Source organism: Trachemys scripta, chromosome 5 (assembly GCF_013100865.1).
Source record: "Trachemys scripta elegans isolate TJP31775 chromosome 5, CAS_Tse_1.0, whole genome shotgun sequence".
NCBI classification, from domain to species: Eukaryota; Metazoa; Chordata; order Testudines; family Emydidae; genus Trachemys; species Trachemys scripta.
This window is the reverse complement of record NC_048302.1, coordinates 116,911,609-116,935,750: the sequence shown is the minus strand read 5'-3', so window position 1 is coordinate 116,935,750 and position 24,142 is coordinate 116,911,609. Positions and strand designations below refer to the sequence as shown.

At 40.1% G+C, this 24,142-nt stretch overlaps 1 protein-coding gene across 3 annotated transcripts in view; it reads right to left on the bottom strand.

Moving 5' to 3' along the window:
* SORCS2 (sortilin related VPS10 domain containing receptor 2) overlaps positions 1–24,142 on the bottom strand; it is an 810,911-nt gene that overhangs the window by 134,503 nt on the left and 652,266 nt on the right. For 2 of the 3 annotated variants that reach the window (XM_034770959.1, XM_034770960.1), the window contains exon 4: positions 4,806–4,970. In XM_034770959.1, the coding sequence (XP_034626850.1) occupies positions 4,806–4,970 (165 nt within the window). Of the gene's footprint in view, positions 1–4,805; positions 4,971–22,650; positions 22,858–24,142 lie in introns of those variants that run through there. The other variant, XM_034770962.1, reaches the window with a different exon arrangement.

Here is a 24,142-nt window from a genome sequence, read left to right as displayed (position 1 = left end):
TTCAAATATAACACAGAATACGAAGTTTACTGTGCTCACTTTATATTATTTTTTATTACAAATATTTGCACTGTAAAAATGATAAACAAAAGAAATAGTATTTTTCAATTCACCTCATACGAGTACTGTAGTGCAATCTCTGAATCATGAAAGTGCAAGTTACAAATGTAGGTTTTTCTGTTACATAACTGCAATCACAAACAAAACAATGTAAAACTTTAGAACCTACAAGTCGATTCAGTCCTACTTCTTGTTCAGCCAATTGCTAAGAAAAAGAAGTTCATTTACATTTACAGGAGATAATGCTGCCCACTTCTTAATTGCAATGTCACCTGAATGTTAGAACAGGCATTTGCATGGCCCTGTTGTAGCCAGTGTTACATGCCAGATGTGCTAAAGATTCATATGTCCCTTGATGCTTCAACCAGTTTTACATTATTTTATCTTTGAATGTAGGGTTTTTTTTGTATATAATTCTACATTTGTAAGTTCAACTTTCATGTTAAGAGATTGCACTACAATACTTGTATTAGGTGAATTGAAAAATACTATTTCTTTTGTTTTTTACAGTGCAAATATTTGTAATCAAAAATAAATATAAAGTGAGCACTGTACACTTTGTATTCTGTGTTGTAACTGAAATCAATATATTTGAAAATGTAGAAAACATCCAAAATATTTAAATAAATGTTATTCTATTATTGTTTAACAGCGTGATTAATCGCAATTAATTTCTTTAATCACTTGACAGCCCTACTTAAAATGTTTACTGTTCAGCACAGGCTTAAGTCTCGTGAAAAGCCAATCAGATGCTTAAGAGTTTTGCTGACTATAGATAAACTTATGCACTTGCTTAACAGGGATCCTAATAAGCACAGAGACTGCTCCCTGATTGTACCCCAGGGAGCAACAGCCACCTCAAAAGAGGTAAGGTGGAGATGGTAGGGGATGGGGCCAGGACCTTCCTCTGCACTGGTCACAGTTGGTAACACTGGGCTTGGTTTCTTTCCCACCATATTTAATTTCAGAAATTAATGTGCTAATAACAACAAGAACACTGAGACAAGATATGTCAGTAGCACAGATATAATTCTCGTTCCATGACATATGCAATACATAACACTAGTCATTCAAAGACTACCTCATTTCAATCAGAGCCTCCAGAAGGCATTCTCCTCTGTAGCTATAAAGTAACCCCTAGCACAACTTTAAGAAGTCAGATATACACAGACATTGAAGTCCCTTGTATTTGCTATTTCATTCAATTTACACATGATTGGGTTCCCTCCCCCTGCCATATTTCAGATGAAAATAATGGGGAGAACTTCTCCCTTTCAATGTAAGGCCTCATTTATCTGTTAAGCACAGTCAGTGCTGCAGTGCAGAGCCTCGTAGGGAATACTCAGAAAGACACTTGTTTGTAACAGGAGAGGCTCAAATGAAAGTGATGAATCCATTATGTACATATTGCGCTTTTATTATGGATATTATGTACTGTGTTATTTACATATTTAAGAATGTGGGGTTACGCACCTCTTCTCGATTAATTTTTGTAATCAGAAATAATATGGAGGCCAAAGAACAACACTATCCAGCTATCGTGCACTATACTGCATAGTAACAGGGCTTTGTTCCATGGAAATGTGAAGTAAAGTGACCAGAATAGGAGACAATGTTCACTGTATTGTGGATATTCACTGTACAGGCTGTTGCTGTTTAAGGTATAAGTTATAGGTGGTATTAGGCTACATATATGACATAGGAAATGCATGTAATGGGAAAGGGGACATAACATTCTGTCTATGAATTTGGTGAAAGCATCTCTGGAATATCACCCTTTATCAGTCAGAAAGACAACGATGAAGAGAGTTCAGCGGAGAACAACAGTTGGTAAGGAAGCAAATTGGAATGACTTGCTAAGGATTAGAAAAACGGAGAAGATATCTAGTTTGGCATAGGTGTATCCTATACAAATATGTAGAGGTTGGCCAAAAAAACAGCTAAATGAACAAAAACTTGAAGAGTTTAAAACACCAAGAATGGAAGGAATAATTTATCATAATAAAAAGAGGTATATCTAGGAGTAATGAGCTAGACCCCATTTCAGCAAGGCATTTAAGAATGTGTTTAACTTAAATTCAGTAAGACTTCTCAACATGCTTACATTTATGCATGTGCTAAAATATCTTGCTGAATCAGGCCCTAAATGAGAGAAAACTCTGACTCATCGTGTATTTTATTTTTGATTACCCATGACAAACATCAAATTTGAAATTACATTTGTGGTGTAAAAGTTGTATTAATGGAAAAGGCAAAACTTTCCATTTCAGCAAACACTTCTGAATTAGTTTTTATTCTGTTCATTACCAGCCTTGCACTAAATTAATGTAGTCACTTTTTATAAGGCCACAGGAATACATGAGTTCAGGTTTTTTCCCCACCCTCACACAGTTTTCAAAGAAACAATTAAAATCTCCTGTGATCCCTGTCAAGTCTTAAAAATGAAATCAAGCATTTATATTGTCTCAGTGAACAACTGATTGATGTTCATTATTATTTTGGTAGCCAAAAAAAGAAAGTATAGACTTGAGCCAGTAAGTAGATTAACCCAACCGCACTGACTAGCTTTGTATTCATTTATAGAGTGTCAGTTAGAGATTGGAACTTTATTTAAATAAAATACAGGGTACTCAATAGAAGAACAATCCAGGTTTTGCTATATAAAGTAGGAACTAAATCAAGCCAGAAATCATGAGAACATTGAGATGCTCCAGGAGACAGAAGCTTGCAGATTGCTATTTGTCAAAGAACTCAATCCTGCATTCTTGTGCACTCAAAAATGCTACTGCAAGTAATGGGTTGATTAGGAAGCTTCTTCTCAGTTTATCCAAATTATCTGAACTTCTTTAGGCTGTAAAAATGAGAGAGCTTGTTCTCATGAGTTTTCTGATACATCTTTCTTTCACTTAGGTGGAAATATAATTATACAACTCTAGGATCCAGACTATGAGATCTCTCAAGGCGTATGTTACCTCTGGGGCCCTGGATTTCAACATAGTGATTCTTTTATGCCACTTCTGAACTTTGCCCTCCATCTCTTTTTCTCTCTCCCTAATCTCTACCTCAGAGGGGAGGGATAGCTCAGTGGTTTGAGCATTGGCCTGTTAAACCCAGGGTTGTGAGTTCAATCCTTGAGGGGGCCACTTGGGGATCTGGGGCAAATCAGTACTTGGTCCTGTTAGTGAAGGCAGGGGGCTGGACTCAATGACCCTTTTCAAGGTCCCTTCCAGTTCAAGGAGAGGGGATATCTCCATTATTTATTTATTTATATTACTCTCTTTGAGACAAATCCTGCAGTCCTTACTCAAGATTTACACAGGTAAATCTCCCCTTCCAGCCAATGATAGCTTTTCTTACATACATCTTGAGTAAAGACTGCACAATTTGGTCTTTTATGTCCCTATGTTTCACTGCTTTAATTGTAAGACTGATAGAAAGGAAAGATCTATTAGATCACCTAATCCTTCTCCTGGCCAATAGAGGATTGTTACTTACTGCACATTTTCTAGTGTTTTGTCCAGTCTAATTTTAATAGGAGCTTCCACCACTTCCCTTTGTAGATTATTCCACCAGAAACTCAACTGAAAACAGAATGAAGGCTTTTGTGCTGTATTTTTCCCACGTAAATATTTTTGCTGCTGTCAGATTTTCAAAACATTTTTGTATGTTATTTAGGACCTAAAACTGACTTAACAAAACAAAGAAATCCACCATGACATTTGTAAGGCAGAAACAGTCAAAGCTGTCATGAGTTCTTCTAGATGTAGCCTTGTTTGTAAATAGTGGAACTGCATGAACCACTGGTGATCAGCTGAGCATAGCTTTAGATTCAGTTCCTGAAAGGTAGCTCAATGAAACGTCAGTAGAACATCACAGTAATATCTGTGCAATAATTGACAGCAAAATGAACAACTTGCCCTCTACTCCCTTCATCACATAAGCAAGATAAACCCTCCATACACGGTGACAACGCTTAAAGGGCCTGATTCTGATCTTACTCAGTGTTGCCCATATCAGGAGTAATAATATAAACATTGTAAGTAAGATCAAAATCAGGACCAAAATCTCTATGATTTTACAGCTTTAGCTCTGGTGCTATGAAAAAAGATTGAATATACATTTTTATTGGATTGTGTGTTCAACTGCAGGTGTTTACATTAACACATCCAGAAAAATGCCATAAATCTTTATACTTTAAGGAGCAGTAATCCAGAACACTACTGAAAGTCTACAAATAATTTGATGTGACTTCTAAATTTGTATGTGGTCTGAATACTTCAAAGAGAGTATTCTTCTACTTTTCTACAGATCTACCGATTCAATGGAATCTTCTTCTTCTTTACACCTAAGCAAAGGTTTATTTCATTTTATTTTACCAACCAAGAATGGCTTCGGAGCCAATATTTCAGCTCAGTTAACTTTCTACTACATTATACAATTGCTTATGGCCAATTTCTAGGGAAAAAAGTTTCTAGGATTGTACTTAACTATAATTATGTTACAGGATAGATTATATTGCCAATATCAGTATCAACAAGAAATGACAGAGAATGAAAATACTCTAAAAGGAAAATGGCATTTTGAGATTGATAAAATTTACTGAAATAGAGAAAGGAGCATTTCAGGAACTGGGTATTGCTTCCCCTTAGGCAACTCATGTTATATAAACCTAATCAGCAAGTTATGACAATCTGATTAGGTTAATATGAAACATCATGTGATGGTCAAGAACACCCAAGCTTTACCTTGCCTTCCTTGGTGTAAGCAATCACCTTATCCTCATCTTTTGGGTGAAAAACCAGGGTTTCCACAAAGAAGGTAATGGGCTGCTTTTGAAAAGTGGCTCCTTCATCGATGCTCATGAAAAGGCTCTGGTCCCGGTCATTATGTGAAGAACTCACAAGAATTATCTAAAAAAGAAAAAGGGTATTACATATAAAAACACTATATAAAGAATTTTTCATTGCCAATATTAGAAGCCAATGCAGCATTATTTCTGTTGCATAAATGTAGGAGACGGTAGGAATTAGGCAACACACTTCACAAGAACTCTGTGGCTGAGATTTTCAAAGCTGTCTAGGGGATTTGAACACCCAGTTTCCATTAATTTCCTAAGCAGGTACCAGGCTCCATAAACTTTCTTTCAAATGAGTCTAAGCTGATTGTACAAAGCATCTTATAGGTTTGTACCCAAAGTATCCACCTTATATCTAGGTTTGCCAACTTTCTAATCACACAAAACTGACCACCTTTGCCCCACCCTCTACCCTGAGGCCCCTGTCCTGCCCCTTCTCCGAGGCCCTGCCCCCGCTCACTCCATCCCTCACTCTCCCCCACCATCACTCACTTTCACTGAGCTGAGGCAGGGGGTTAGGGTGCGGGAGGGGTGAGGGCTCCAGCTGGAGGTGTGGGCTCTGGATGAGGGGTTTGGATATATGAGGGGGCTCCGGGCTAGGGCAGGGAGTTGGGATGCAGACTCTGCTTGGGGTGCAGGCTCTGGGGCGGGGTTGGGGATGAGGGGTTTGGGCTGTAGCAGGGATCTCAGGGCTGGGGCAATGGGTTAGGGTGCAAGGTGCGGGCTCTGGCCAGTGGGCACTTACCTCAGGTGGCTCCCAGAAGTGGGTGGCATGTCTGGCTCCTAGGCGGAGGGGCCAGGGGACTCTGCGCACTGCCTGCACCCACAGGCACCTCCCCTGCAGCTCCCATTGGCCACAGTTCCCAGCCAATGGGAGCTGAGGATCCGGTGCTTGGGGCAGGGGCAGCATGCGGAGCCCCTGTGGCCACCCCTGTGCCTAGGAGCCAGACATGCCAGTCACTTCTGGGAGTCACAGGCAGCTTGCCTTAGCCCTGCTATGCTGATGACTGGACTTTTAGCAGCCCGGTCAGCAGTGCTGACCGGAACCGCCAGGGTCCCTTTTCGACTGGGCGTTCCTGTCAGAAACCAGGTGCCTGGCAACCCTACTTATATCTCAAAGGTATTGAGTTTAATCCCGTTATTTCTATTGTGGTCCTTGTCCCAGGGTTGATAAAGCCACATGCAGGAGCTCCAACTACTGAGGAAGGAGTAATTCTAGTAATATCTTGTTTAATGTGACCATTTAAATAACTAACCCTTTTGTGTAGTGAAGCTATTTTTATAAACAAATCGCTTGCTTAATCACTGCTGTAACTAAGCTGAAGTTAATAGAGACACACCAGGGATGAAACTGGTCTGTAACATCCTCATATGGCTGAACAGTGCTCTCTCTGTTTGGATCAGATAGCAATCTCACTTTGATGCTTTGCAAAAATAAATGCCAGTCAATTATCCGCATTTCCTTTTTATCTCAGGATATTACTTTGACTCAAACCTAATAAAAGTTGCAGCTGCTGTCTGTTTGATTGCGTGGACTTCATATAAGGCTTTCAGTAACAAAGAAATATTTTTGTTGCAGAATCTAATAAGAATCAAACTCCTTTCAGTTTCTTCACCCTCAAAGCCTGCCTGAATCTTACAGCATGGCTTTGAAAATGGCATTGTGAGGTTCCATTTGTATCATGTCTCCCGATCAAACATACTCAGCTTGTAAATAAAAAGATTATTTTACTAACTGCTAGCTCAGCAAATGCAACATGGAATTTCAAAGTCCAGCTGTGTTCTTTCTGGCTCACACATCAACAACAATACAAATTTTGCAATCAAAACAATTAAAATATTCCGTTGATGATGCACAAGCCAGCAGAGAATCCATATCTCTTTCACATAGTTATGGTGGCTCTGCATTGCAAACAAGAGTGAATAGCAGTCAGTAGTGGAAGCAGAAATGATGACAAACATACTCAGGGAACATCTATTGAGAACATAAGAACGGCCATACTGGGTCAGACCAAAGGTCCACCTAGCCCAGTATCCTGTCCTCCGACAGTGGCCAATGCTAGGTGCTTCCAAGGGAATGAACAGAACAGGTAATCATCAAGTGATCTATTCCCTGTCGCCCATTCCCAGTTTCTCGAAAACAGAAGCTAGGGACACCATCCCTACCCATCCTGGCTAATAGACATTGATGGACCTATCCTCCATGAACTTATCTAGTTCTTTTTAGAACCCTGTTATAGTCTTGGCCTTCACAACATCCTCTGGCAAAGCGTTCCACAGGTTGACTGTGCCTTGTGTAAAGCACAATGGTATTTTTACTTAGGCCTACTCCACACTAATGCTGTAAGTCGATGTAAGTTATGCTAGTTAAGTTATATAAGTTACATAACTTAAGCTGACATAACTTACATTCACTTAAAGCTCGTCCTTCGACAGAGCTTCCGCCTCTCGTTGAGGTGGATTAATTAAGTCGACAGCAGAGCGCTCTCCCATCGACTTATTGTGTCTTCACCAGACCCATTACATTGATGCAGATGCGTCGATCGCAGCGGCAGCAATTTAGTGCATAGTTTAGACAAGGCCTCAGTTACTTTTTGGAATAGAACTGCATTTTAAAAAATTGGACTCCCTGGTAAACTTGCACAGATACAATAGCTGGACTGAGCTTTTATTGCCTCTGTCCCTCAGCAAGAAATTTGTAAATAGGTTATTCACGGGCCCAGATTCAATAAGATATGTAAGTACATGCTTTACTTTAAGCACCTGAAAAATCCCATTGACTGTATGTGTAGAAGTAAATGGGAATGCTCATGTGCTTAAAGTTAAGCATGAAGTGCTTTGCTGAATAGAGATGGACTTATAGGCTCAAGTACTTTGCTGAATCAGGGGCCATCCTGCATACACCCCTAGGACCACACACTAATTCTTTTTCTCAGTTTTAACAAAATATTTCAACAATATGAGGCCAAAACCTGCTTGCCTTATTCATGTAACTAGCCCATGTAACTAGAAGTAAGCAGGATGTAGCCTGTAACCAACGTATGATTCACTGATTTTCTATATTGTTTATTTTTATGATTTACATGGGAGTGTGAAATATGCAATTTTTATGTGAATCTATAAGGGGGGATTATAGAAATGTTATCTTTACAAGTTTTACCTCTCATTCTCATCACATCTTATTGCCTTTTTCTCTTTAGTTGTCTATAAACTCTGAGTAAAGCATTTTGTGATCCCTGTAAGGACACAATATTCAAATAAAATGTATTTGATTGTATAAATTAAAGCAGTACTGGCCAATGTGCAGCTCATGGGCCAAATATGGTCCCAAAAGAGTTCTGTACCACAGAATTGCATTTCCTTGATCAAGATGGAGCACTGCCTACCAGGACCAGTATTCTATATGGGCCACACCTCGGTATTAAAGCTGAATGCAGTTATAATGTGCTTCTTTGTGTGTTTCACCAACTTCCTCACAGGTTGCTAATGCAATTCTCAAATGGGCAATGTTTGGGATAAACTTCTATGAAAGTAACCGTAGACAGGGTCGGCTGATACCTAACTCACAATGATGACTATATCTACATGCTATTTAAAAATTAAACAAAAACCACCAAACCACACAGATTGTTCTCATTATACTCAAGATGAATTTCTAAATACAAAGTTTGGTGAATGAACATAGTAAGATACTGAGGGTCTGAAATATATTAGAATAAGCCTATTCTCTCACAGACAAAAGAGAAAGTAAAGCTGTCATCTACATCGTAAACATTCATTTGTTTTCAAGATAAGCTATTACAGTTCTGTATCATGTGTCAAACACTGATTTCCATAGGGGTATGTGGTAATTAAAAAAATATTGTTAAAACAAAGATAGTTATTTATAGATCTTATGAAGACAAGCAGACTTTTGTTCATCCCTTTGAACCTACTCTTGTAAAGCTGTCCACCTGGCTAGATCTTTGGCAGGTTTTAAACTAAACAATAACAAATCAGACAGATTATGCGTCTATGTAAAAAAGATGTTGGAGGGCCAAAGTTAAAAGGGTAATTCTAAATTTGGTCATCCATGGTATGCATAGGGATTGTTGTTCCAAACAACTGTCCCAAAATCTGATGGGAAATCTGGCAAATCTCAAACAATCCACGGAGGGGTAAGGCTGGGTTAGCAAGGCCTAGCTATTAGTACCATTCCCCATTATATTCCTGGAGAAATATCTAGAAGAGTTAAACGTTAACAGGGGAAACATCAGTTCCCCTGGGCATAAGCCCAGGTATTTGTGTAGGAATTATGACATATAGACAGACTCTTGTTTGGCTCCACAAACATAGCACAAAACCTATGAGGCCCACATGACACAGAGGTCACATGAAGGGACTTCTACAGGGTTGAAAGAGTGAGGGCATGATGCCACTTAGGCTCAATTTCTATCCATCCACGACTTTTGGTAATTTGCAACATTGCCAACCCCAAGTGTCCAAAAATCAGGAAGCAGGCTACAGCTTTTTTACAGAACAATGAGGGCTTGAGGCTTCAAAGGTTTTTAAATGAAAGCTGAGATTCTCACCAAATAACTTGCCTCCAGGAACTGGACTTCATAAAAAACACCAAATATCAGGAGACATCTAATACAATTGCAACTGCTGGTAATACCATGTTTGAAAGAGTTCTCTGCACCCTTCATAGATAGTGTAGGAAGGAATGATTTCCCCAAGGTCCTTAGTTGAGTAGTATGTACAATATTTGTCTCTCATGCTCTTATCCAAAAAGACCAGAAGTACTATCTTCTGCTTTTACACACACACACACACACACACACACACCCAGTCCACTGATACATAAAGACTCACATGTACCTCATGACAGTTTATCGAGGGTGATATTCCAGATAAAATATTACACACTCATCAGGCACTTTCCATAACAAGTTTTGATTTTTTTTTAAGTGGGACAAGTAGCAACAGATCTTCCCCTTAGCGAAAGATCTTGTGACTGCTTCATGAATGTAACTGGGCCATACTGTCAGGAGAGCAGAATCAAATAGTGATTGCTGATGGTTTTAGCTCAAAATGAATAACTACTTGCTTGAATGGCTTTGGACCCAGAAACCAGAATAGATTTTAATCACTTCTAAACTTCAATTAAGCTTTTCATAACTTTTTTATAGCTTTTCATCATTCCCTTTGGAATCCTCCACTATTTCTCAGTGAAACTATAAAACTCTATTAAATTATCTCTGACTTTTCCTCTTAACCTTATGGCATCTAAATAAGCAACAAAGACACTTAGGTGTGTATTCATCTCTTAATGTGCATGCATAACTCACATTAGCATTAATTGGAGTTATGTGAGTGTTCCAAAGAGAGAGCCTGTCATTTAAACTGTCAGGCAAGCTATTGAGATAAAGTATAGACTTGTGTCACTGTCTTGGAGTGCAGCAAAAAAAAAAAAAAAAAAAAAGAGAGAGAGAGAGAGAGAGAGCTATAATGTAAGTGAAAAGTAGTAACATAATTTCTTGCATATGTATAGGGCCCTACCAAATTCACGGTCCATTTCATGGTCATAGGATTTTAAAAATCATAAATTTCATAATTTCAGCCATTTAAACCTGAAATTTCATGGTATTGTAATTGTAGAGCTCCTGACCGAAAAAGGAGTTGTGTGTATGTGTGTGTGTGGGGGGGTGTCACAGAGTTATTGTAGGGGGGGTTGTGGTACTGCTACCCTTACTTCTGCACTTCTGCTGCTGCCCAGCTCTGAAGGCAGCACAGAAGTCAGGGTGGCAATACCATAACTCCCCTAAAATAACCTTGCAACCCCCTGCAATTCCCTTTTGGGTCAGGACCCCCAATTTGAGAAATGCTGGTCTCCCCCATGAAATCTATATGGTATAGGGTAAAAGCGCACAAAAGGCCAGATTTCATTGGGGGGGGGGGGAAGGGGGGAAAACCAGATTTCACGGTCCATGGCGCGTTTTTCATGGCCATGAATTTGGTGGGGTCCTCCATATGTAGTAAAAGATGTATAATAAAGGATTTAGACTCCTGTGTTTTGTTACCATTACTTTCAGGGAGAAGACTGTGAAAAAGAAATATAGAAGCAAAATTTACTTGGTAGTGATATTGCCCATATCACCAACAAATAGCAGAAGATCAATTAAGCCCAAGTGAAAGCCACTGGGAAAATCCAGTTGGTCCCACATACAGTGGGCTGCTCCTGTACAACATAAAGTGACAAGAGCACAGCACAGTGCTGCAAAAAAACAGAAAACAGATAGGCCCTCCCTCAGAAAGTTTACAGTGTCATGCCCAGGTCTCTGCACTGGCACATGTCCAACTGCAGGATTGCATTTGAGCAGAAGACCCGGAGGAGTGAATAACAAAGACTGATTGATTAATTTACTACTAATAATTATTTATGGCTCAAGTTCTGTTAATAGCCACGGAAGATGCACCTCATCAGAAGGGTGCTTGTTATTCAGTCACTGCACAGCACAGTCCAGTCACTGTGACGCATCCATCATACAACAGCAGTTTTCAGTAGCTATGTCAGTCTTTGTTTGCTAAGACATCATTTTTACCTAGGTTAAAACACAGCATATATCTACCAGATCTGAGAGTCGGGGGGGGGGGGGGTGTTAAGAAAAATAGGGAGATGCAGGGGAAGAACCTTCCACACACAAGAGGCAGGATGAACTGAGCTGTACTGATGAAGTGCTTTGTTTTTTAAACTATACTGTGGTTGGATATTAGAAGAAAGGCATTCCTTAGTGGGTTCATTTTAAGGCTGAGACGCAGGAATTTCTGAGAACTATTCCCTGTTTTGTCAAAGATTCACTGTGTGACCTCAGGCACGTTGGTTAACTTTCCTCAGTTTCCCCAGCTATCCAGTCAGAATGATAATATGCCTTTACTTACCTCCCGAGAATATTGTGATGATGACTTAATGTCTGTACAATGCTTTGAAAAGCTAATGGACTCTGATCTAATTGTTCTAAAGGTGCTTTTTAAACACTCTTTTCTTAGGTCAAAACTCCCACTGAAATCAATGGTGTTAGTCAATATAGTAAAGAGTGCTGAACAGGGACCAGGGTGAGGGTTCTACATACTGTACTTCAGCACCCATTTCTGGCTGATGATGTAACACCTGATTCAAAGCCCACTGAAGTCTGCGGAAAGACTCCCACTGACTTCCCTGGGCTTTGAATCAGGCCTCTAATGATCAGCCTAAGATGGAGTTACCACAGGCCTCCCCACTTCCCTTCCCTACATCTAGCCAACGTGCAGTATGGTGTCAACAATCAGGGCCAACTTTAAGCCGATTCACCCGATTCCCCGGAATCGGGCCCCTTGCCTAAGAGGGCCCTGCTCCGGGGATCTTCGGCGGCATGGGGTCCGCTCTGGGGGTCTTCGGCGGCATTTCGGCAGCAGGGGGTCCTTCGGTGCCGCGGAAGACCCAGAGCGGACCCCCCCACCACAAAGTGCCGCTGAAGCCATGGACTGCCACCGGGTATTGAAATCGGGCCCCACAGGGCCCTGTCAACAATGGCTTTTGTGGGAGAAAGGAGGAGCTGGAGATTATCCTGGATTTGGTCCCAGCACCTGGCAGCCTTAAATTAACAAAAAGACACACACACACACACACACGCACGCACACACACACCCTGCCTGCCTCCCAACAGAAAAAGAGAAGAAAAGCATATGATCGAAAAATAAGCTATAAAAATAGTTCATTAGCATTTCTACAGGTCAAAACACAGTAAATAAAAAAGTGTTGGACCTCTTAATATTACCCCTTCTCTTATTTTTATCTTAATAATTTTATGATTACAAAGGGCCAACAGTGTGATAGGTAGATAAAATGCTTCCAGTCTGAACATAACTGTAGTAATCATCAAATTCTCAGAAATTGGACCAAATGTCTCCAAATTCATACTGCCAGCCATCACACACACACGCTCTGGGGCAAAAATGCCATCTGCAAACCCTCTAGTTCATTGGAAGTAGTGGGTAGTAGTAGTAGCAGGATGTTGCATTCGTAGAACTAGCAAATGTAAACCCTGATCCCAGAAAAATTTAACATATATGCCTCACTTTAGGCACAGAGTAGTCCCATTGAACTGTGGAAGACTAATGCAACATCTTGCTACTACAACTACTGCTATCTACTACTTTAAATGAACCATAGTGGGTTTCCAGATGGCATTTTTAGCTAGACTTCAGTAAAAAATGTTTCACTTGCACTATACTTGGAGATACTTTGAGAAAGTGTTTCTAGGACTTCTAGCAGAACAAAACATGGCTCCATTCAAAATCTGAACTCAATATAAAAGTTTATCTTAATTAGCAGGTCTAAAAAACAACAACACACCAAACAAAAATACATAGGACATGAGTAATCCCATAACATCTGTATAACATCAGCAATTGTTCTTAGCTTTAATTCCAGCACTGATTTTATATTACCTCTCACAATACTCAAAAAAGGGAATAGTTAAGTAACATGGGGAATGATCATAGGCATTATCTATGGTCTTGCAATAATAGAGATTTCTGTTGGAAGCAAGGGAGAGAGAGCACTTGATTCATACAGTTTTATAAAAACAAAACCTCAAATATTCTAAAATTAAAATAACTAATATTCTTTTGTGTTATAAACTAAGCTTAAAAGCAACGCTCTTTTTAAATATTTTAAATATTTCAGACCCTTCCTAATAAGATGCTGAATGCTGCCTGTGAGGTGCTGACCATCTTCAAGCCCTATTGAAGTTTTTCCATTAAAGTGAACCCCCACTGAAGTCGGAGGATGTGGCTATTAGGATTCGATCCTGCAAAGTGCTGAGCACTCTGGCTTCAATATAGCAAAGCATTTAAGAATGTGCCTAAACTTATGAGCTGTACCACTGAGGTAAATTAATTTCCATTAACGGGACATGGACAAAGTTAAGCACAGATTAAGTGCCTTGGATTGGGGCAAGAGTGCTCAATACTCTGAAGGATCCAGCCCTTAGTGATGACATAGCTTAAAACTGCTGATTAATGTGCTTCACATACCATACTCATTGAGTTTTGGAACTAACTGTTCTTCTAAACAAAATACAGATTTCCGGACAGTGGTTAACAGTTCATCAGCACTGCAGCCACATTCTCAACATTTTTCAAACGTAAGTAACTAACCTGTCTATTTTTGTTGTTTTTACAATTTACATTATTTATGTGTTATTAGATGTGCTCAGTTGATGCAGAAATTACTCTCGCTCCAGGCTCCAATTGTAAATGAGATGTTGTTTCTCAGAGGGCATTCATAAAACACACAAAATGGACTGCCATGGGTTATGATTTTTATCTCAGACGGTATGAAAGACCTGATAACTCATGAGTGGCACAGCTGAAATGAGTTATGGACCCCTTACTCCCATACTGGTGAAAAACAATATCTTAAGAATCAACCCAAGATAATTCCAAGCAGAGAGAGGAATAAAATGCCTTGAAAGTACAAGTTTTATCTTGCAGGTTTTCTCCTGTGGCTGTCCCTAAATCACCCTTCACAAACCCTAATGTTATTAATGCATTTGTATCAGTTGTTTTACATTAACAAGAGCTAGAAAACTTGCTCGTGTTTGTTTACTGAATTTAGTAAGTGCCCACATGTACTCGAACCCCCGCCCCATATTTATATTCCTCGATACTGTGTTATTGTTACACTCTAGTTGTTCATAGCTTCTTCTAGAGCTCCGATTTACAGTTCTATAGTGCTTTTTATGTTTTCTTGAGGGGCCTCTTGCAAATGTTTAAGTATCACAGATAAATCTCAGGAGATCATTCCAGAAGAGTGGCTGATTTCCAAGTGAACTGTAAATAGGGAATGGCAATTATGTAAGGTGGGACTGTTAAGAAGTGCCCCTGAGAAATCTACTGGACTTACATAAAATCAGGACAAAAAATCAAAGGCCATTTGAAACACTCCTCGTAGGGCTAATAGAAACCGTGTAGAGCAGTTTAGTTAATCATTCTGAATCCGACACTACTAGCTGGGCTATTTATTATTTAGTATCAACACCGTGCTAGACACTTGTGATGCGCAATGAACCTTACAGGGCTCAAGATGTTAACATGAGCTGGTAACCAGCTAGAATGGTAGCACATGAAGTGTGCTGGAGAGAGAATGAACATCTAAGCTGGCACACCCAGTCAACCCAGCAGGGCATGCAAGCACATTCTTAACTTTAAGCACTCTGTGTAAGTGTTTTTGGGCCTTATGGGATGTCTACACTGCAATACAACACGTGTGGCTGGCCTGTATCAGTTGGCATGGGCTGCCAACTGATAAAACTGCTCTGAGACTGAGGCCTGAGCTCCAGGACCCTCTCCATTCGTGGGGTCCCGGGGCTTGGCCTCCAGCCCAAGCCTAACTGACTACACTGCAATTCTACAGCTCCACAGCCCAAGTCCTGCAAGTGACTTGGGCCAGCCACTGTGTTTTATTACAGTATAGAGAAGCCATATTTAGACTGTAAAGGTGTAAGATAATTAACTTCATTTTACATGGGTATCAGTGTTGGACTAAACTTGTGCATTTCTACAGCATCATGTTATGGTACTCTAAGACACTGCAATGTAAACAGGGGTAGAAGAAAAACAGAGCAGTCCTGTGGTTCTCTTCAAGGTCAAACACTGGCATGGCTACTGGAAGCTGTGTGAGTGAAGGGACCATCTAGTGTATTGGGTGTATAATTTATGTATCTAAAAACAGCAAAATCTTAAATCATCCTGTTACGTGGGGTAAAATATACATCTCTCTCTCAGCTGGTTTCCTTTAAAATGCAAGAACTAAATTGGATAGTCTTTCCACCCAGGTCTTTAAGAAGACCTAACATCTCCACAATTGGTTATGATTTCCCAGATGGAGTGGGCAGACATCAATCTTTTAAGTTTGGGTTTTTTGCACATTATTAGAATTCAAGAAGTTGCTTTACAGATCCCACCTTCTCCCCCTCCTCTCCAGTTAAGAATGCATATATTTTCTGCCTCAGGGCATCACAAAGCACAACAACAGTGTTTTCCAAGCAGGATACTGCATGCAGAACAAATGACTGCATATTGTGTCTTAATCTAATGAAAGGACAGAACAAACAATCTCCACTTTCGGGCCTTAAATTTGTTGGCAGCAAACACAGCACTAGACTCTAAGGCGGGGTAGTCAATTTTTTTTTCAAGGTCCACATTTCTTGTTCAAGGTATAGTCCAGGTCCAGACTCCAGAGAAAAACAATAAAGAAAAATAACAATAATTAGTATATAAAAAGATTTTGGTGTCTGTTCAAAAGCACCTGGCAGTCCGGATTTGGCCTGCAGTCCACCTATTGACTACCCCTACTCTAAGGGGAATTGAAGGAATAGCAATAATTAGTTTAGCATGCAATGAATAGAGAGAAGACAGGAAGGAAAGAAAGGCAGTTTCCATGGCTAAATATTTAGCATATGGGTATTGAACAAAGAACAGTGTCTTTATGCTGGGGAACCAATTGTTTTTGCTCTCCCAGCTGGGGACCATATTTTCACTTCATCTTCACAGAATACAATTAACTCTCACTGAAATATCCTGGAGTGAGCTTCAGGAGGATTCTCCTCTTCTCCTTGCCAGGCTGCTTGGGGAAATCTAATGTATTTATTTTATGTTTTATAAACATTTGAGCTTTGTGATGTGTCCTAAGTACATGCATTTCTGTTATAGACGCCCTTTCTCCTACCTGCCCCACCACCTATGTGGTCACTATACACTAGAAACACTAGAAAAAGCCAGTCTCATACATTTTATTTGCTCACATATTTGGATTCTAGGACCAGCTCTCTCCTGAAATGTACAGAAAAGTACAAAAAAGGAAGCTGGAACTGGGAAGAAACCTGACTGGGGTTCTGAGAGCACTTCAGTAAGCACCTACTCCTATAAGAACCTATATGATGGTCTAACTCTAGCTCTTGCTAAAGATTACACAGCCCTTCTCCTCTAAAATATAGGGTAACATACGCACCTTAAGGAAAGAGATGATGTAAGCCCGTACCATGTAATGCACAGCTGATTGTGTGATTTATTGGGGCACCAAAAGCATGCCTTGGAAATATAATTATTAATTTCCACTTGAATTAAGTTACATCTCACTTATGTAGGCTACAAAGCTTAATTATAAAAGCTCTTTCTAGTGAAATATTTCCCTCATCTTTGATATCCAGTCCAAATGTACTGGAAAAAAAGCCCCCGAAGAACAAAAAGGAAATGTCTTTTAAAGTAATTTTTGGTCCCATCAGGCTGAATCTCATTAATAAAGAAAGGACTTCACTGGAGAATAGAGCTTTTACATTTAACAGCATTCAGTGCTTCTGTCTCGGATTCTAGCGGAACTGTAAATAGCAAACCTTTCATAGATTGCAAGGCCAGAAAGGACTGTGGTGATCAGTTAGTCTGACCTCCCATCTAACACAGGCCAGAGAACTCCAAAATAATTCCTAGAGCATGTCTTTTAGATCAGGATTCAGGCTTGTGCAGCTTTGCAGTGCCCACTTTTTATAAAGGTAGGTTTTTAGAAAACCTACAAATCTGCCAAGATAACTCACTGTTCTGATTCTTTCTGTGTTCAGATCAGGTGGTATTGCTTAGAGCTGGTCACAAACAAGTTTTGTCAATTTTTTCAACCAAAAAATGCTATTTCCTCAAAACAGAAATATTTTATGTAAACGTATCAGTGTTGAGGTTCAGGGTCGGAAGAGAGAAATAGAGAGAGAGAGAGAAAATGAAAGTGACAGCACACTCCTGTTGGAGGTGTTTCAATTTGTATAAATAATTAAGTATTCATTAGCCATTCACCTGGGATGTGGGAGACCCAGGTTCAAGTCCCTGCTCTGAATTAGGCAGAGCAGGGACTTGAACTTGGATGTCTGACCTCCTAGTGAGTGCCCCAACCACTGGGCTATTGGCTATTCTAGGGTGAGGCTCCCTATCTCAGATATATATGCCATCATAGCTAAGGGATGTATTTTTCCCACTCTAAACACAATATCCTAGATATGATTTCTTATTTTGGGCCACATTTTAATGCAAAAAAAAAAAAATCAAGCAAATAGAAAAACAAGAAACAAATCCCCTTACTCCATTTTTTTAATTTTATTTTGTTTTGGTAAAAAGTTTCCAACCATCTCTAGTTAGATTGGGTTTTTTTTTAAATAATTTTGTTTTGAAATTCCAGAGCTTTGTGTACTTGGGAGTGAGGGGACTGCTAATGGAGGTAGCAAGGAAGATTTCAGGACCTTGTTTTGGCATGCACAAGTTTTAACACATTCAGCTAAGAGGTATGGCAGCAACAAGAAAAGAAAATTCAAGTGATTGATTTATTTGTTAAATTCCTTTAAGTGAGAAAGCTATACAAAGGTCTGAAAACATCAGCCATCAGCCTTAATACAGAGCCTGACACTGCATCATTAAAGTAAATGGGAGCTTTGCCATGTTCTTCAATGGGACTGGAATCAGGCCCACAGATCATAGAGTTGGTTCCTCTAGACTAGGACTGAGGATGAAGCATGGTTATGTGGTTAATGCACTAAGCTGAAATTCAGGAGATAGGCTGAGTTCCTGGCTCTGCCACAACTTTCCTGTGCGACCTTAGACAAGTCACTTAATCTCTCTGGGGCTTATTTTCCCATCTTTAGAAAATATTTCTCGAATTTATGAGAATGACTTAATTAACGCTTGCAAGGCACTCAGATATGACAGGAATGGAGGGAGTGGAAGTACCAAAACAGATACAGACAAGTGCTAATACACATTGACAGAGCAATGTGGGGCAAGGGACACCCCCAGAATTTTTTCACATTACACCCTAACCTGACCAATCCTCTTAGTGAAAAACTAAACTAAGACAAGCAACTGTGGCTCATATGGAAGTAACTATTAATCAGGGTTCACACCTAGCATTATTTGCTTTTATCATTCAAAGTTACTTTGCAAGAAGGTGATTTTTGTTAACCCCTTCAGTGATTCACAGCTTTTAGGCCAAAAGGGATCATTAGATCATTGGACTGCCTATATAGCACAGGCCATTTAATTTCAATCTCCTGTACTGATGTTTATAGCTAAGATTTGGATATTGCCTGGTACTATTGGTGTCTTACAGTTAACTTTAAGGTGGGGGGAGGGAGAGGAGCCTTATTCAATCCAAGGCTGACTTTTAATCTCAGATATGCAGATGTGCACATCTCTTGTTGAAATCAGCTATTGTGCTGGCACACACAAGCCCAGTATAAAAAGGAACAGGGAATTGCATATCTTCACCTTTGACCCAAACAAACAGTCTTATAAAAGCCTATGTTAGTCAAAGGATAAAAATAAGCCACCTCGTTTAGTGATTTGCTGCTGTGCTCCAGCACTGTTCCCATGTTTGGAAACTGCCCAGGTGTTCCGTCAAACATTCACCTCTCAACTTTAATTTGCAGGATTTCGTTTTACAAGTTCTCTCTTTCCTTTTGTTTTCAGATTGACATGCTCTCATTTCTAAGATGCAAGTAGAGCTCAGCCCACTCTTAGCAACTGTTTTTTTTTCCTTAGACCAACAACAGCGTTAAGTGATTCCTGACAGGCATCGGGTACCGCAAATTATTCACCAGGCACAGCTCAGGTCAAAGACTTCTATCAGGAAAACCCCCTTTTTTCCTAGGATGCCTAACAGCATGGCAAATGTCCCTCCATGCCAGCAGTGTCATCTGCAAAATCATTTGATTGTGTGCTCTCAAGTCTTGAATTTGGAGGGTATAGGGACCATGAGCCTGTGTAAGAAATTAGGGGAACAATTGAAGAAATTTTCCTGTTAAACAGTAAGAGGACAACTTGAAGTATTCCCTAGAAAGGGCAACAATAAATAGGGAGATATTCTGAATCCCCTAGAAACTCAAGTTCTTATTTGCATGTAGGCAGCCTTGTAACATATGATTTTATTTTCTCTATATTTCACCTTAAAACTTCTAAGAGTCTGCCATTTGCAGAAGGTAACTGAAGTTTTGTACGGCGGAGATCATGCAGCATATCACAGAGGAGGCGCACACCATACTCTCTCATGGACTTTAGTTTTTGTTCTTTCTTGTGCAGTTTTATTTAATCTAAAATAAAATGTGCATCAAAAGCTTAATAATGAATCACCATAGATTCTGATTTAACTACAAAAATTCATGTCCTCCACCTAATTCCAAAGCCTGTTACCATCCACAGCACAGTGTGTCAAGGATCTGGTGAATCATTGATAACTGTGCACTAGCCTTGACCATCAACATTTAAGAGTGGTGGCAGAGAGACAGGGTAATGTGCTAAAATGGAATGAGTCCTTCCCAGAGGGACACCCTCTATGAGTGGTGATAGGAAACTGCACCTCCACCACTAGACCGCCCTCTTATGGAGTCCCATAATGATCTGTTCTCTCTCACTAGTGCTATTCAACACCTACATGCAGCCACTAAGTGAACAGGTCAGACAACATGGACTCAAGTGCTAGCAATATGCAGATGATACAGCTCTACTTATCTTTCAACACATATGACCATATACCATTACCAGTGTTTGGATAAGATCAGCGCGTGGATGAAGACCAGCTGGCTGAAGCTGAATGCAAGCAAGACAGAGGTTATACTGAGAGGCAGAGGAAAACATTTGAAAGAGTTTGCAGCCTTGGTGCAATTTCCTTTGATTGAAGGCACACATAATTGGTCACTTCAGTCCACAGTTTAGTGGTGTTCCTGGATTTCTCATGCTAAGCTCTCACATAGTGGCACTCACAAGTAATCTTTATACCATCTCCAGTTGGCTAGAAAACTCCCTGCCATCCTGGCAAACAATTACCTGGCCTCAGTTATTCATCTCTTTTTTCACCTCTTGACTGGACTACAGGAATGCAATATATTTGGGCATGAAGCCTTCAGCCCTTAGGAAACTACAACCAATAAAGAACATTACAGTGTGTCTCCACAGTAACACAGGCTACCATGAGCACATCAAACCTGTCCTCAGCACTCTATGCTAGTTTCCCACAGACTACTCAATCAAGTTCAAGGGCTCAGTCCTCATCTTCAAGGCACATAAGGGCCTGGGCCCAGAATAGCTAAAAGATTGACGAAAGCTCCAGGATGGAGACTGTGGTTAATAACTCCATTCCATTGGCACAATGGCATTTTCTACAGTAACGGGAAAAGCTTGTATGTGCAGGAGATGGCACTTTCTCAGGGGCCAGCCTGAGACTGTGGAATTAATTATGACAGGAAAAGGACCTTCACAAGCCTCACAACTTTTGGTGTAAGTGCCAGGCACACTTCTTTGAACTTCCATTTTCTAACACAGATAGCTCTGCGTGTGTGCACGTGTGCACGATAAACCTTCCAAAACAAACCACCGCATCTCTCACACACTTCTCCCCCTACGGAGAGGCCAAGAGAAAAAACATATGGCCAACGTTAGTCGCAAGGCTTAATCATAGAATCATAGAACCATGGGGCTAGAAGGGACTGCAAGCGTCATCTAGTCTAACCCCTTAACAAGATGCAGGTTTTAATGAATTACTGGAAGGTGCTCAGATAGCTACAGTGATGAGCATAGTATAAGAACCTATAAAGAAAGGAATAGAGAGTTTTAAACTAGCACAAATTAGTTTGTGTCACAGTTCAGGGCAGCTGCACCTGTATCTCCCCTCAGTAGCCCAGCAAGGGCACCCATTCTTAGGCTTCCAGCTGCCCAGCTGTTGCCTCTCTCGGGTGGAGATCCTGGGAGGTTCCCTACTTTCCCTGCCTATTTCCCAGCAAAGACAGCCTGTCAAAACACACCTGCTTGATTTCTCTTCAGAAACGGATAGAGTGATTGTTACAAATATAAGTTACCATACAGAGTTTTCTAGGCAAGTCTACTTCATTCTTAAGGGAAAAAAGTGTTACAGAGGAAACATATTAAAACGAATCAAAGAACCTGCATGCATGCTTATAAGCTTGCCAGGATTTATCCCAATTCTCACATGGGCTCTGGCAAGAATAATCTTTCAACATCCCTCCCTAGTGGCTTCAAGTTCATCAGAGCTTCAGCTCAGAACAAGCACATTCATAACATGTTCAGTTTCCTCTTTAAGCAAATCAGGGTTTCCAGAAGCATGTAATGTATGCACAATGGGTCCCTCCCCCCAGCACATATCTTCAAAGGGTTGGCTTCGGAGGGGAGAATTTGCATTCCCATCACCCAAAAATATTTCCTAGGGAATCCATTTAATACGTATTGTTCCAAAATGACTTTTGGAAGTTCCTAATGCCTTCCAAGGATTGCATAAATCTTGTCTTCCTGCTAAAGCAATTCCATACAATCTCACAATAGTACATAAACATTTGCATTTCTAATAACATTAACTCCAAAGGTGTTAACCTTAATTCAGTAAGATTTAACTTAATTCCATACAATTTATCTTAATTCTATAAGATTTGTTGAGCATATTACAAATATTATCAACCTGTCACAGACTGTACTCCTCACCACCTGTTATTGCAGCATGATCGTCACTCCATGTCAGCCTGTCCCTGATAGGAAGGGGCCTCAAAATCCATTGGTCCCCTGCTGCAGCAGGCTTTGCTCCATTGTTGGAATTGGCCCTGCGCCCAGGACACATGAATTATCCCTATGAACTTAATTTTCAAACACTATATGAAATTAGGGTTGAGTATTACCTGCCCATCTCCATTTTGGAGCATCCTCAAAATTACTTTTCCACTCTTCAAGTTGTTCCAGACTTTGCTTCTTTATAAACAGACTTTATACCTGTTAATATTATCACCACTGCTGGATACATCAAAGACGGTTTTCTTATGTTTATAAATGCCTTTCTCGTATATCTCTCCGGCTTGTCCTCCTCTCATATTTTAATTCACTACAGTCCCAGACTACAGTTAGCCACTGCTTAAAAGTGCAGGATGTTTTACTGGCTTCGCTATCAAGTGTTTGGGTAACACTGTTAAAAAAATCTTTGTGACTACTTTCAAAATAACTGTAGTACAACACAACCTGCTGTGTGGAGCCTGGACTAAAGAGCAGCCAGAAAGGCTGAGTCATAAAACAAAAAAAATTGAGAGTTATGAAGAGCCTCTTTCATGTAATTAAAAGTTAATTAAAAACTCAGTGTAATTTATGCCCAGAAAAAATGGCCTTTTGTCTTTTATTCAAGTGAGTTTCCTGAAAGAAGCACTCATCTGAGACTGCAGCCCATTCCAGAAAAGTAAATAGAAATCACACAATAATCCCACAGCCCATCCCAGGTGGCATACTAATTTACTAACAGTTCTCGATAATTTATAGCAAGTTAAACAGCCTGGTGGCAGGGGAAAAAAAAAAAAGGTTATTTCCTCTCCTCCTCTCTGACAACGATGTCTCACATTCAAATCTACCTCGCTTCATCAGCTTGCTCCTAGGCATTTCTCTGAATTAATAAGCAGACAAGGAGGAGAACTGTATAGAGAAATAAGCCTATAACTTAATTATTGCTTCTGAGAACAAAAAGCCCCATGGGGCACATGAAGACATACCACACAGTTTACTTTTAAGAGAGAGAGAGATCACCTGGTCAGGCAGCCATTAATGGCAAGATGCCTCCAGATCCATTTTCATTGTTTGTGTAATACCCTCTGCTTATTGTTTTTGTTTGATTATAATAATCATGTTGTACATTTATACAGTACCTGAAGGATCCCAAATCAAAGTACTTTTAGAAGCTACCAGCCAAATTCTTCCCCTGGTTGTATCTGGGTAAAATGAATGTGCTGAATGGGGTTGTATAGCTGTAACCTAGAACAGGGTGTAGCACTATTTTAGCAATAGTAAATGGTAAAAAACCTTAAGAGCCAGATTGTCAAAATGGTTCAGCACCCACAATCAGGGCAAGATTTTCAAAAGATTTCAGCACATTTCCAAACTTATTTATTTAGCTATCACTTAAATTACCACTGTTTGGGGCAGGGGCTCTCTCTTTGTTATATGTCTCTACAGTGCCTAGTATACTGGGGCCCTGGCTTCTAGGTGCTACGGGTAAAACATGTAAATAAATAATAACATTTCTAAGTGTCATCTTGCAAGCTGCTGTGTGCTGAGCACTTTTGAAACCCAGCTATTATTTAAAAAGCAACAGAGAGTCCTGTGGCACCTTTAAGACTAACAGATGTATTGGAG